Here is a 14,513-nt window from a genome sequence, read left to right on the forward strand (position 1 = left end):
CTTCCTGGGGGTAAGGACCTGCTACCTCAGTTCCTCAGTGCTCACTACCGCACCTGTACCTAGTAGGTGCTCAGCAAACAGATGCGGGTTGAATAGGACACTATTTGAAAGCTTTACTGCCCCTTAAACACCTCTCTCTGATCTTTAGGGAGCACCCACTTCCAGCTTTCCCACTGCCCAGTGCAGAAGCCTGGACACTTCTCCACACTTCAGGGCTGGGAGGACTTTTTTTTTTTTTTGGCCGTGTTACATGGCTTGCAGGATCTCAGTTCCCCAACCAGGCATTGAACCCAGGCCCTTGGCACCGAAAGTGCGGAGTTCCAACCACTGGACCACCAGGCAATTCCCCTTGTCTGGGGGGATTTTTCAGCACTTTAATAAGCATCAAAGAAAACCTGTCTGGAAGGTCTCGGCCCTGTGCTCACACCTTCAACATGCCCAGGCTGGCAGGGCCCTGAGCACCCTGGTATGAGCCAGACAAGGGCTGGGCCTGCTTCCCTGTGTCCCAGGCCTCCCAGTTCCAGGTGGAGCTTGTAGTCTGGACAGAGGCTCCAGGTCAGTTGGCCCCCCTGCTCCCTTCTGCTCACAACCTTTTGTACCTTCTAGAACCATCCTCACTGGCATCAAACGCCCTCTATCAAGGCATTTGTCACCTGCGTTGTTAGGACTTGAATAAGAACTGGCCTGCCTGCCTGTCCCCCAGTGTGTGTGTGGGGTGGGGGGCGGGGATGAATCAAAGAAACACTTCACCAGGACACAAAGTAAACAGAACACAGACGGACGGTGTGGTTCTGTAAGGGGTTCAGGCCTCCGCTGGTGGTCATGGCGGGTGGGGCTTGGAGTTGTCTTGGTCATTAGATGCAGAGTAAAGGAGAGAGAGGGACGAAGCCAGAAGGACAACCCCCAAGCCGGGGTGAGTCAGGATGGAAATAGAATACCTTAGTCCTGCAGGTGGTCATTCCTGAGGCGTGGCCAAGAGGAAGTGGCTTCAGATGCTTCTAACATGAGCTTCACAGACGTTTGGGTGATGCTTTAGGAAACGTCTCTGGGAAGAGCTTGGCAGAGAGGACAGTGGCTACCTGGGACAGGGGTCTGGAGGGACACCTGGTGACCTGGGTTTTCAGCCCCAAAGCAGCAGCCTTCCTGGCGCTCAGCCTGGCACCCATCCCTGCTCCTGGAATGAGCGAGGCCTCCTGGCGTGGCAGGCAGATCTAGGCAGCAGAGACCCCGCAGGACACTGCAGAGAGGGCCCTAAGCTCCTGTTTGCAGCCTTTCCCCTGCGATCAGTGGTTTGGCCTAGGAAACCTCGGGTGTACTCGGCCACTGAGGAAGCCCTCCCCTGGTCACCATGGGAGGCAGCTGACTGGGGAGGGCATCTGTGGTTCTGCCTTGCAGGCTGGCAAGGGACCTGAGTGTCAGGAAGGATCCTCACGCTAAGGTCCTGCCTTCAGCCTGGACTTCTCTGGTGTCTCAGTGGAACTGGCCCCGCAGAGTAGGGCCCTTGGGGGACTGGGTGGCCCACGTGTTGCTGGGAAGCAAGGGCCGTGACTGCGCTCCTGGCCTGCTCACCGGGGGCTCCCTTTGCAGGTACCTGAAGGAGTTCCGCACTGAGCAGTGCCCGCTCTTTGTGCAGCACAAATGCACTCAGCACCGGCCCTACACCTGCTTCCACTGGCATTTTGTGAACCAGCGTCGCCGCCGGTCCATCCGCCGTCGGGACGGCACCTTCAACTACAGCCCTGACGTCTACTGCACCAAGTACGACGAGGCCACGGGCCTCTGCCCGGAGGGCGACGAGTGAGTGCCGGCTGCCCACCGTCCGAGGAGCCCGTCTCCTGGGCCAGAGGCTGCTTTCGGGGGACTGCTGCAGCCTGGCCCACCTTCCTGTGACCTGGACCTGGGCTCGGAGCCTGCCGTCCCCCAGGGGAAACCCCTTTTCCTTTCCCCACTTTTGGGAGGCCCTGCGCAGGCCTTTCTTCTCCTAAGCCTGAAGGCCACACCTGAGCCAAGGTGGCTTCCTGGGCCTCCTGTCCTGGTCCCCTGCAGCTCACAGGACCCTATCCTCAGCCTGCGCAGTTCCCACCACAGCCCATTTACACAGACCCTCTCCAGTTCCCCTTTTTGCTGACTCTGAATATTTTGCCAGGGCTTCCTCCAGTGGCTCAGTGGTAAAGAATCTGCCTGCAATCCAGGAGATGTGGGTTTGATCCCTGGCTCAGGAAGATCCGCTGGAGAAGGAAGTGGCTACCCACTCCAGTATTCTTGCCTGGGAAATCCCATGGACAGAGGAGCCTGGCTGCAGTCCATGGGGTTGCAAAGAGTCAGACATGATTGAGCAACTAAAAGAACAAAATATTTTGCCACAGAGCTCTGTGAAGAGACGGCATAACAAACGACAAGCATAAGGAGGTGGCAAACCTGGGAAGGTCTCAGGGCGCGTGTTGTGACCCTGCCTGATGTGTGCTTCCCTCGTGCAGAGGTGGCGATGGGGGCCATCCTGGGGGTTTGTGGGTGCGCCTCACTGGCCGTCTCGCACCAGCCCTCCGCATTCTCTCAGGGTTCAGAGGCTTGCTTATCCCACCCCCAGCCTAATGCAGCACCCAGAACTCAAGGCGGTTTGCTTCTCTGAAGACCCCTGACCTGGGCAGCATGTGTTCTCCCAAGAGTGCCCCCTGGGAAGCTTCTTTTCAGGACGGCCCAGGGCCCCGACTGAGTAGCCTTTGAGAAGTTGACGTGGAACACCAGGCTTTATCAGGAGCCACTTGGGGCTGCAGCCCTACTAGCAGTGGGAGGGTGGCTCTGTTCCACAGCAGGACTTGTCGCTTGCTTGCCTGCTCGACCCACATCAGCGCCTCCTCCGGGTCATGACAAGCCTTCCATGGGCAAGGAAAGGGCAGGGCTGGGAGCCCGCTGCGGCGGGGGAGGCAGAGTGACACGCAGCCCCACTGCGTTGCAGGTGCCCGTTCCTGCACAGGACCACGGGGGACACGGAGCGCCGCTACCACCTCCGCTACTACAAGACCGGGATCTGCATCCATGAGACCGACGCAAAGGGCAACTGCACGAAAAACGGCCTGCACTGTGCTTTTGCTCACGGGCCCCATGACCTCCGCTCCCCTGTCTACGACATCAGGTGGGCTGAAGGCCATGCCAGGCTGAGGGCCCTGGGCAGGACCGCAGGTGGAGTGCAGGGCTGGCACTCTGCTGCTTTCCTCCTCATGCTCCCTCCCTGCTCTGTGTCTCCTCCACTACTCTCCCCGCAGGGAGCTCCAGGCAATGGAGGCCTTGCAGAATGGCCAGACCACAGTAGAGGGCAGCATGGAAGGCCAGTCGGCTGGGGCCGCGAGCCACGCCATGATAGAAAAAATCCTCAGTGAGGAGCCGCGGTGGCAAGGTAAGGGTGGCCACACGGTGGCCACGCCCCTGCCACCAGCTGCCTGTCCTCTCCCCTGTCCTCCCCATAGCCTCCCTGAGCATCCACCATGGCCTTCTCCACCCCAAACCACCACCTCTCCTGGGAGGCCTGTGCCCCCTCACCCCACCTCACACCAGCCACCTACAGCCCAGTCCTGCAGGGGCACCCCTGACCCTGGTCCTGTCATCCCAAAGTGTTAGGGGTTTCCCTGGTGGTTCAGACGGTAAAGAATCTGCCTACAATGCAGGAGACCCGGCTCAGGGAGATCCTGGGTCAGGGAGATCCCCTGGAGAAGGGAATGGCAACCCACCCCAGTATTGTTGCCTGGAGAATTCCATGGACAGAGGAGCCTGGTGCTCCCTAACTACCTTCAGGGGCTTTCACACATACGTTGGCTGAGCATGTACACGAGTTGGTGTATTCTCAGCCCTCCCGAGAACTCCCTGTTTTATTCTCTGACCTGTGAGTGTCTTTAGTGAGGGATGGTGGTGTCCTCTTTACCTCTCTCCTGGGTTGCACACTTGGTGTTGGCCCACAAGGAGGGGACCTTGCTCATTCCTGTGGCCAAAATCTTGGCTCCTGGACCCTTCCCAGTAGCTTCTCCTTTCCCTGCCCCCACCGTGCCCACCTGACCCCTGCGTCTGCCCCCCATGCAGAGACCGCTTACGTGCTTGGGAACTATAAGACAGAGCCATGTAAGAAGCCCCCGCGGCTGTGCCGTCAGGGTTACGCCTGCCCCTACTACCACAACAGCAAGGACCGGCGGCGGAGCCCCCGGAAACACAAATACAGGTGCTTTGGCCCCAGCAGGCCAGCCGTGGGAGGAGGGTGGCAGGCGACAGATCAGGGCCAAGACTGCTTCCACTGTGCTCCCGGGGTGGGGGGCAGGGAGGCCAGCCCCGGGGGTCACAGGACCCCACTACAGGGGAGGGGAATGGTTAGGAGAGCTGAACGATACTTTGCCGTGAAATGAGGATCTTTTCATTAGAAACCCCTCTAGTTCTGACCCAGAAGGGTGTCTTTAGGGCGAAGCCAGGATGTGGCTGTAGCCTGGCTCTCCTTTTGCGGAACAGTGCTGTGGGGAGGGGAGGACTTGGCTGAAAGGAAGAAAACAGTGTCCTTCTGGTGATGTAGCCAGGCTGGGCAGCGAAGCAAAGCCTGGCTTCTGGCCCGAGTAAGGCGTTCACTCTACAGTGATCTTTCCTGTTTCTGAGCCTGGCTTTGCAAAGCTGAGAGACCTGAGAGGGGCCCTGAGCTGCGATCTCGTTAGCATCCCCCAGGTCCAGTCTGCATCCTTCTGACCCACCCTGTTATTGAACCAGGTCGTCTCCGTGTCCAAATGTAAAGCATGGGGACGAGTGGGGAGACCCTGGCAAGTGTGAGAACGGAGATTCTTGCCAGTATTGCCACACGCGCACGGAGCAGCAGTTCCACCCCGAGGTGGGCCTTGGAGCCGGGATCCTTTGAGGGGCGGGTGTCCTGTGAACGTGGCTCCCTTAATGCCCAGAGGCATGCTGAAAAGTCATAGCCCTGACCAAGATGATGAGTGGGGAAGATCCCTCTGTGAGAGCTGGGTCAGGGCTGGTTGGGCGTGTAACCCAAGAAAGGAGGTGGTCCCCGGCGTGGGGGTGGCCGTGTCTGCTTACTGTCTTGAGCAAGGAATTGGTAGGGAGAGACTTAGGGAAGTGGCCTCGAGTAGGGAGGAGAAAGAAGAGACTTCTAAGCTAACCCAGCCCTGCTGAAGGCACCCCAGCTGCCGTCCCTCTCTGCCCAGGCCTGACCTGCCTCTCTTCTGCTCTGCCCTCCAGATCTATAAATCCACCAAGTGCAACGACATGCAGCAGTCGGGCAGCTGTCCCCGAGGACCCTTCTGCGCCTTCGCCCACGTAGAACGTACGCTCCTCCCACTGCCCTGGGGCAGGGCCCACTCCCCCGCCCCACTCCCCTTCTCTGAAGCTCAGTCTGTCAGCCAGCACTGGGCCCTGCCCACACTGGGAGTTCCATTCCCCCGCCGCCCCACCCCACCTCTCTGGAGCTGGCTCGAAACCCAGAGCTTCCAGGGTGGTGAAACAGCAGGGACTGTGCCCCTGGTGGCGTGCTCAGAGTCCCAGGCAGAGCCCCGGCCACTGTGCCTCTCCCGTGGCGGACACCACTGGTGGAACACGACGCTCTGCCCTGCTGAGAGCAGAGCTGTCCAAGCGCAACCTAGTGCAGCCCCCCTGAGTCATCGCAGGCTTCAAGTAACCTCACCTAAAAAAAAGAAGTAGTGTTAAATTAGTTTTTAGTATACTTTTATTTAACCCAACATAAAATAATTTAAAATATAATCAATATAAAATCAAGGTGTTTTTTTTCCAAACGAAGTCTTTGAAAGCTGGTGTGTACTTGAATAGCTGCAGCACAGTCCAGTCCAGACCAGCCACGTTCTGGTCTCAGCTGCAGCCTGTGGTTCTGGGCTGCCATACTGCTCAGCGCAGCTCCACACCGCCCTGCCCGTCTCAGACAGGCTTGAGTTACTGCCCCTGTCCACCCCAGACCACTGCTGTTTGTTCTTAAGCCCTCCCTAGCCTTAGGCCTTGTCTCAGGGATTAGAGTGAAGAAGAAATTGCAGGCCAAGCTGAGGGGGAAGCATACACTTGGCTCAGAGGTAGGCCTGGCTAAGGCAGCATGGAGAACTGATGAATGGCCCAAGCTTTGGAGTCCTGCGGATTGGGGTTCAAATCCCAGTTCTTCTGTTTCCCAGCTCAGCCACCTTGAGAGATTTACCTAACCGCTCTGAGTCTGTTTCCTTATCTGTAAAATAGAGACCAGGATATTACTCCTATTTTCTAGTCATTATGAAGATTCACGATTCATGCAAATTGCCTGGTGCGTAGTAAATGCACAGTGCGGTGTGTGATGAGAGAAACAAGGAGGCGCCTTCCCTTCACACACAGGGCTGTGTGGTCTCCTTTAAAGGGACCCAGATGCGGTTTTGGAGGGCCAAATCTCGTTCACACACACAGGCTGTGTGGTCTCCTTTAAAGGGATCCGGATGCAGTTCTGGAGGGCCGGAGCTGGCTCAGGGGCCTGCTGACACCCTGCCCCGTCTCTTGCAGAGCCCCCCCTTAGTGATGACCTGCAGCCTTCCTCAGCTGTGTCCAGCCCCACCCAGCCAGGCCCCGTCTTGTACATGCCGTCTGCTGCAGGAGACTCGGTGCCCGTGAGCCCCTCCAGCCCGCACGCCCCTGACCTCAGCGCTGTACGTGCCTGTCTGGGGGTGAGGGTGGGGGCACCATTCCTGCCCAGAGCCAGCATCTGCCTCTCTTGCCCTGTGCTTGGGGAGATGGCCTCTGCCCAGGGGTTCTGCCCTTTCTGCTCCAGCTTCTGTCACAAGTTGATCGTGGCTAGGGTGGTGTCCCCAGAGCCTACGATCAGCCTGGGTAGAGCTGTAGAAGGGACAGAGAGCCTCATGAGGTTCTGAGTTCCCGGGTGCTGGTTGCTCTCCCTGGCAAATGGAAATGGAACTGAGCTTCTTGCTGGAGACCCTCCCTCCAACAAGGGGATGGAGGGTGGCCATGCCCCCACCTGCATCCTGCTTACCGGCCCACTCTCTTCCTTCGCTGCAGCTCCTCTGTAGAAACAGCAGCCTCGGCAGCCCATCTAACCTCTGTGGCTCCCCACCGGGCTCTATCCGGAAGCCCTCCAATCTGGAAGGCATTGTCTTTCCTGGGGAGTCTGGCCTTGCCCCTGGCAGCTATAAGAAGGCTCCTGGCTTCGAGAGGGAAGACCAGGTGGGAGCTGAGTACCTGAAAAATTTGAAATGCCAGGTAAGGGATGTAGGGGCAGCCCAGTGAGGTTAGCCACATTCTGCCTGTGGCTGGAGAAGCCCTGGAGGGTTGTCCTGGCCCAGCTACGGGGAACGTGACCCAGAATTAGAAAGTCCCTGATCCCAGCCTCTCGAAGACTGAGAGAGTGGGTGAGGCCATCCCATCTTCCAGATGAAGACAGGCAGCTTAGAGGCAAGCACCTCATCCAGCATCAGAGCCATCAGCTGAGGGCTAGGGGTTCCCACCACGGTCTTCTGACCCTGCATCCAGTCTCTGCTCGGCCTCGTGCCGCCTTGATGGAGCAGTAGGGCCTTGGGGAGCAGGACAAGCGGGGTCCGGAACTGGGCTTCTCTATGATTGGAGTCACCAGGGAGGAGAGGAGCAGCGCCCCTGGTCCCCAGGGGAGGGACGGAGAGTGCGTGTGAGTGAGGGGGGACCACACAACAGCGCCTCATGCCTCCTTGCCCCTGGTCCCTGCAGCCTCCACAAGCTGATGCTTGGGAGGACTCTTGGGCTCAGGAGGTCTCCTAGCACCACATTCATCTCCTGCTCCCTGACTTTTCTCTCAGGCCAAGTTAAAACCCCACTCACTAGAGCCCAGGAGTCAAGAGCAGCCTCTGCTTCAGCCCAAACAGGTATAGAGCCCTCAGCCCCTGCCTCCCCCTTCTGGCTCCTGCTGCAGACAGGACAGGCCCAGAACGCCAGGAGGCTTCTTCAGGGAGCTCTGGGCACCACTTTCTCTACAGACTGAGAGCAAGATCAAGGTGGGGCCCCAAATCCAGAGGGCGTGGGGGGGTCAGGCCCTGGAGCCCCTCACCACCTGGACTCACTCATTAGTCAAAAAACTCATTGAACAAGCCGGGCACTAAACTCGCTTCCCCCTTCCCTACTTCAGGGTTTTAGGGGCGAAGGGGCCTGCAGTCTCCAGGCCACACGTCTCCCTCTCCAGCCCCCCAGGAAGGTGTTGAGGGAACAAGCCAAGAGCTGGGACGCACCCTTCCCATCTGCCCAGCCAGCCCCTGCCGCCAGTTCCTGGCCACGGCCTCCGTGGGTGTCCAACTCCATCTTCTCTTCACTCTCGTTGCAGGACATGCTGGGCATCCTCCCCGTGGGCAGCCCCCTCACCTCAAGCATCTCTTCCAGCATCACCTCCAGCCTAGCAGCCACTCCCCCTAGCCCCGCTGGCACCAGCAGCGTCCCTGGCATGAATGCAAATGCTCTGCCCTTCTACCCCACCAGCGACACGGTAGAGTCGGTCATAGGTAATTGGGCCACTTCTGTTGCTAGTCTAGGAGCAGGTCTGTAGTCAGGGATACTGGGTCTCTGGAGTGAGGCTGGTCACTTCAGACATCGGTCTTGGGAGATCAGAAGGTGGGTGCTGCGAGTCCTTTGACCTGGATGGAACGTGCGTCCATGGCGCAGGGCCGAGATGGATTTTGAGTACGTGAGCCCTGCCGTGTGCTCTTCTATACATGTTGGAAGAGGGGCCTCTCCCCTTGGGGGTGTGCTGTCTCAGTCAGAGACACTGGGGGTATCAGTCAGCCCCAACCAGGTGTCCTTGGGAACAGCCTGCCAGCTGTCCTCAGAGCACCTGGTCATTAGATGCCCCTGCCCTCTCCTCAGCAGGCACGTGCGGGTGAGGCTTGGTGCCCGGTCCTCACAGGCACCGGGGTGACAGATGAGACAGGCCCTTCCTGAGCTCCCCGTCCGGCTCCGCAGAGCCCAGTGGACAGGTGCCGGGCAACTGCTAGGCACTAGCCACCGAGGGTCCAGAGACCTGCCCGCGCTCGGGGAGCTCGGGAGGAGGCCTGCCAGCAGGGACTCGTTTCCCCCCCTGGGGCCAGCAAAGACGGCTTCAGAACAGAGAGCCGTTGGAGCTGGACTTGGCCAGGGCTTGGTCTGGGCGGAGGAGCAGCCCATGCACTATGGAGCCTTGAGATGAGGCAGGGGCAGGAGAAGAGGCAGTTAAGGGCAGGTGGGTCCAGACGGCGGGGCCTGGAACCTGGGGACCATGTGGCCCCTTGGTAGGCTGGCCAGCTCATACGCCGCTCACTCTGCCTCCAGAGTCCGCGCTGGATGACCTCGACCTGAACGAGTTTGGGGTGGCTGCCCTAGAGAAGACCTTCGACAACAGCACGGTGTCCCACCCAGGCAGCATCACCATGGGTACTGGGCGGTGGGGGGCAGGGGTAGGGGCGGGCTCCGAGGGTCCAGCCTGGCCCGGGGGCGGGCCAGCGGGCAGTCCATTGCCCGGTGTGGCCCCGCATGGCCCACCCAGCCCTCACTCAGCCCCGTTCCTGGCCTCTGTTGCAGGCGGCAGTCTACTGCAGAGCTCCGCGCCTGTGAATATCCCCGGCTCCTTGGGCAGCTCTGCTTCCTTCCACTCCGCGTCCCCGTCCCCTCCCGTCAGCCTGTCCTCGCATTTCCTGCAGCAGCCACAGGGCCACCTGAGCCAGTCAGAGAACACGTTTTTGGGGACCTCAGCATCCCATGGATCTTTGGGTAAGAGCCAGTATGGCTCCCTAAGGCCTGGGGCGGGAGTCTGGGCTTTTGGAAAGTGCCTTTGGGTGTTCTGTCCTGGCTGGAGGCAGTACAGAGTGGAGGTGAGAGCCGGGGATCTGGGCTCAGAGGTGAGTCAGGCCCCTCATCCACAGTGCTCTGAGCTGTGTGAACCTGGACAAGTGACTTAACCTCTCTGCCTTAATTTCCTCTGTCATGTGGGTATAATGGCAGTACCACCTCGTAAGCTGGTGCTGAGGCTTAAATGATGTGAGTGAAGTGCCAGGTGCCAGACCAGTACACAGTGAGAAGCATGGCCTCAGAGTTGCTAGGGCCTCCATCTGTTCTTTGTGCCAGTGTGGTTGCTCTGCCCATCACCCAGAGCTCCCAGAGGCCAAGGGAGAGGTCGAACAGGCTCACCCTCAGCACAGGGTGGCCTTCCTGGCCGGCAGAAGCGCCAGGGAGGCGCAGCTCTAACCCCAAAGGCTGTTTGCCAAACCCACCATTGGAACTGTGAGGACTGGGGCTCTGGAAGGCAGGTCAGAGCAGAGGGGCTAGAAAGGCGAGGAGGAGACCTGCGTGTGTGAGCGGGGCCCGGTGAGCGTTCACTGCGGGAACAGATGCAAACCGGCGACATCCAGCCCGCTGCCTCTCGGTCACCAGCAGCCACTGCTCTGACTCCCCCTCCAGCAGCTGTTCCCAGAGACCAGAAGCAGCCCCCCTCCCCTGCCCCCTGGGGCCCCCGAGGGTTCTGGCTGTCCTGGTCACACTGAGCCTGAGCCTCTGAGGTGTGCTTTGACTTTCTGACCAGGTGTGGGTTCTGCCCTGATCTCTTTGGAGACACTTAGGAATGACGCTGAGCTGTCAGCTTTGGAGGCTTACAGCTATGTCTGTCTGACTTGCCTCATACATTCTGGAGGCATCTTGACTGTAGCCCTCCGTACTGGCCACGCATTCATTCATTCATTCCCCGCATAGTTAACTGAGCAAGTATATGGATACAGTGTGGAGTCAGGCGTCCCTGCTGGCGTGGTGCCATGGTCTGCTGGGGGAGGCACAGGCTCCAAGCCACAAGAGCATACTTAGAGACCCTCACTCATGGGGAGGCAAAGAGCCAGCTCTGTGACTGAGGATAACGGGGGGACCTAACCTGGAGGAAACACCGCCCGAGTGAGAGGACAGGTGCGGTGGATTGCCTCGCCTCCAGGACGGGCCGAGGGCCTTGCGTCTCCACACGGAATGACACTGGTTACATGGCCGTGCTTGTGTTGCTTGGAAGACAGACTTTCTTAAATCCGTTTGGTTCTGGAAAATCCTGGCTGGATTAGTGGGAAAGGGAGCAAGAAAGAAGTCATTAGAGTGATACATGTGGGCAGAATGCGGCCAGAGGTGGGGATAGGTCTCCCTCAGAAGACGGGGTGCCTGAGGGGTCACAGAGCAGGGGCACACAGCGTAAGCAGCCCAGGTCAGTTCAGTCGCTCAGTTGTGACTCTGCAACCCCATGGACCGCAGCACGCCAGGCCTCCCTGTCTGTCTCCAACTCCCGGAGTTCACTCAAACTCATGGCCATCGAGTCCGTGATGACATCCAAGCATCTCATCCTCTGTTGTCCCCTTCTCCTCTTGCCCTCAATCTTTCCCAGCATCAGGGTCTTTTCAGATGAGTCAGTTCTTCGCATCTGGTGGCCAGAGTATTAGAGTTTCAGCTTCATCATCAGTCCTTCCAATGAATATTCAGGACTGATTTCCTTTAGGATGGACTAGTTGGATCTCCTTGCAGTCCAAGGGACTCTCAAGTCTTCTCTGACAACAACACAGTTCAAAAGCATCAGTTCTTCGGCGCTCAGCTTTCTTTATAGTCTAACTCTCACATCCACACATGACTACTGGAAAAACCATAGCTTTGACTAGATGGACCTTTGTTGGCAAAGTAATGTCTCTGCCTTTTAATATGCTGTCTAGGTTGGTCATAGCTTTTCTTCCAAGGAACACACATCTTTTAATTTCATGGCTGCAATCACCATCTGCAGTTATTTTGGAGCCAAGAAAATAAGTCTGTCACTGTTTCCACTGTTTCCCCATCTATTTGCCATGAAGTGATGGGACCAGACAGATGCCATGATCTTAGTATTCTGAATGTTGAGTTTTAAGCCAACTTTTTCACTCTCCTCTTTCACTTTCATCAAGAGGCTCTTTAGTTCTTTACTTTCTGCCATAAGGGTGGTGGTATCTGAGGTTATTGATATTTCTCCTGGCAATCTTGATTCCAGCTTGTCCTTCATCCAGCCCAGCGTTTCTCATGATGTATTATGCATAGAAGTTAAACAAGCAGGGTGACAATATATAGCTCTGACATACTCCTCTCCCGATTTGGAACCAGTCTGTTTAAGCAAACACCCACCAAATGGCCAGGTGAGGGCCGAGCAGGTGAGGGCGCTGGGTGAGCACATGGCTTAGCCTATCGCAGACCACAGGCCTTTGCAGCCAGATGTCCTGACTGTGCTGGCTCTCCCGCTTACAGTTCTGTGATTCCTACTACATGTTTTATCTCAGTTTCCTCGTTGTAAAACAAGGGGGCTGGGCCCAGGACTCCCTGAGCTCTTCTTGCTCCAGCTCTGCCATCGTCTGAGGCTCTGACCCATGTCTTGCTTTCCTGAATCTCCTCCTGGGCCCTCACGTCACAAGAAGGCTTCCTTTCCTCTAGCCTGAAAGTAAAGTTGGGATCACAAATCACCACGCTCTCTGGCTGCTCTCCCCAGTCCCCCAAATCACCTTGGGAGGCAAGTGAGGGGAACCCTTTTTTACAGACAGGGATGCTGAGACACAGAAGTAACATGTGGGGCTTACACATCCCTGTGAAGTTCCCAGCCTGGCATTGCTGGAGCCTGGCACAGACAGCCCCCGGGAGCCCCCAGGCAGGGCTGACAGGGCCCGGGCCCAAAGCCCTTCAGAGTGCTGATGGCCCTCCCCTTCCTGGGGCAGGTCTGAATGGGATGAACAGCAGCATCTGGGAGCACTTTGCCTCTGGAAGCTTCTCCCCGGGCACTTCCCCTGCCTTCCTGTCAGGGCCGGGGGCTGCCGAGCTGGCCCGGCTTCGGCAGGAGCTGGACGAAGCCAACGGCACCATCAAGCAGTGGGAGGAGTCCTGGAAGCAGGCCAAGCAGGTACTGAGCTCCCAGGCCCACCCGCCTTCCCCAGGGCCCGGGGCATTCAGCCGGAGCCTGCCTTACATGGAGTGGGTGCAGGGGCTGGGGGAGCCAGGGGTCCTGGAGAGCAGGGCAGAAATGCGGCTGTTTATTCTCTCCCCCGTGGAAAAACTTGCCTTGTCAGTTGGGACCATGGAGTGTTTGGTATCACAGGCCTGGAATCCCCTCTCCAAGCTGTTCATTTGGTCTGGTCTCATAGTACCGCGTGCCTCTCCCCAGAAGCCCTGGCTCCTGAGCTCCGGGTCCAGGGTTCTAGGTTCTGAGATGGGCCACAGCCTGGTTGTCCCTCGAGGTGCTGGCCAGCTCTGCCTGGCGCTCCCCTGCTCCGCTGGGCTTGGCCCCCTGCCCTGCCCACAGAGGGTCTCTCGCAGGTCCTGAAACTTCTCTTTTCTGCAGGCAGCATCAGCCTTCCTCCCTGCCTCCCTGCCCCCCTTCCCAGACACCTGCCCCAGCTCCCAGCAGGCCCCGCGGCCATGGTGGCCCCCACTGGCCCCCAGAGACGCACTCTCGGGCAGGGGAGAAGGGTAGCGGGCCATCGTGACAAGGTGCTGCGTGTTGGGCCCACAGGCTTGTGATGCCTGGAAGAAGGAGGCAGAGGAGGCCGGGGAGCGGGCCAGCGCAGCGGGTGCGGAGTGTGAGCTGGCCCGGGAGCAGCGGGATGCCCTGGAGGTGCAGGTGAAGAAGCTGCAGGAGGAGCTGGAGCGGCTGCACTTGGGCCCTGACCCACAGGCCCTGCCCGCCTTCCCTGGCCTGGAGGCCCTCTCACTCTCCACCCTCCACTCTCTCCAGAAGCGGCTGCGGGCTCACCTGGAGCAAGTGGACAAGGTCAGCACCCCGGGGAGCACGGGTGAGGCTACACAGTGGCCTTGGCCAGTGCTGGGACTCAGATGGGTCCCTGCCTCTTGGTGCTGGCTACCCTCCTCCTGAGAGCCTCTGCCGCAGCTGAGCTGACCCAGGACACCTGCACTGGGGAGGGGAGAGTGGAGATAGGGGGCACCAGGGCCCACCCCCGCTCTTTGGAGGGCAGGCCTGAGCTGAGCTGTGATAGTGCGCCTGCGCCCTAGGCTTCATCCTGACCACTTCCCTTTCTGTGAGCTCTGCACGCCAGCAGACGTTCCAGAATGTTAGGTCCCTGGGGCTCTTGTCTGCATTCCTCAGTGCCCTGCTGGGTTCTGGGAGCACGACCTAGCAGGGAAGAGCTTTCTTCCCTTCACTGGACTTGCAGCAGCCAGGCCCAGTGGTACCCTCTCCAGACCCCAGAGTCCTCACAGGGGACCTAGGGTCACTACAAGATCTAACAAGACGAGAGGCAGGAAGCCTCGGTGCGAGGAAAGGCCTGACCCAGCGGGAGCTGCAGAGCAGCCCTGGCCTTCCCGCACCCCACCGGGCCCCACTGGGCCCACTGGCAGCTGAAGGCAGAGATCGGGTGCCTCAAGGCGATGAGCCTGGCCTCTGACCCTGCCCTCTTGGGGGCTGTGAGCAGGCTCTAGAGCTCTGTGCCCAGTTTCCTCACCCGAAGGGGCTGAAGTGAGAGTTGAGGGAGCTCCTCGTCCCACGCGGGCCCAGGCCAGTGATTGTAGTGTCC

At 58.9% G+C, this 14,513-nt stretch overlaps 1 protein-coding gene across 4 annotated transcripts in view; it reads left to right on the forward strand.

Annotated features, from left to right (window-relative positions):
• UNK (unk zinc finger) overlaps nt 1–14,513 on the forward strand; it is a 32,288-nt gene that overhangs the window by 16,302 nt on the left and 1,473 nt on the right. The window contains exons 2-15 of one of the 4 annotated variants that reach the window (XM_006045268.4): nt 1,588–1,797; nt 2,957–3,133; nt 3,264–3,394; nt 4,072–4,207; nt 4,738–4,855; nt 5,224–5,308; nt 6,514–6,656; nt 7,024–7,224; nt 7,794–7,859; nt 8,312–8,486; nt 9,289–9,390; nt 9,538–9,726; nt 12,705–12,886; nt 13,496–13,753. In XM_006045268.4, the coding sequence (XP_006045330.1) occupies nt 1,588–1,797; nt 2,957–3,133; nt 3,264–3,394; nt 4,072–4,207; nt 4,738–4,855; nt 5,224–5,308; nt 6,514–6,656; nt 7,024–7,224; nt 7,794–7,859; nt 8,312–8,486; nt 9,289–9,390; nt 9,538–9,726; nt 12,705–12,886; nt 13,496–13,753 (2,173 nt within the window). The other 3 variants (XM_025279524.3, XM_044938589.2, XM_006045267.4) reach the window with 3 other exon arrangements.

This window comes from Bubalus bubalis, chromosome 3 (assembly GCF_019923935.1).
Source record: "Bubalus bubalis isolate 160015118507 breed Murrah chromosome 3, NDDB_SH_1, whole genome shotgun sequence".
Lineage (NCBI taxonomy): Eukaryota > Metazoa > Chordata > Mammalia > Artiodactyla > Bovidae > Bubalus > Bubalus bubalis.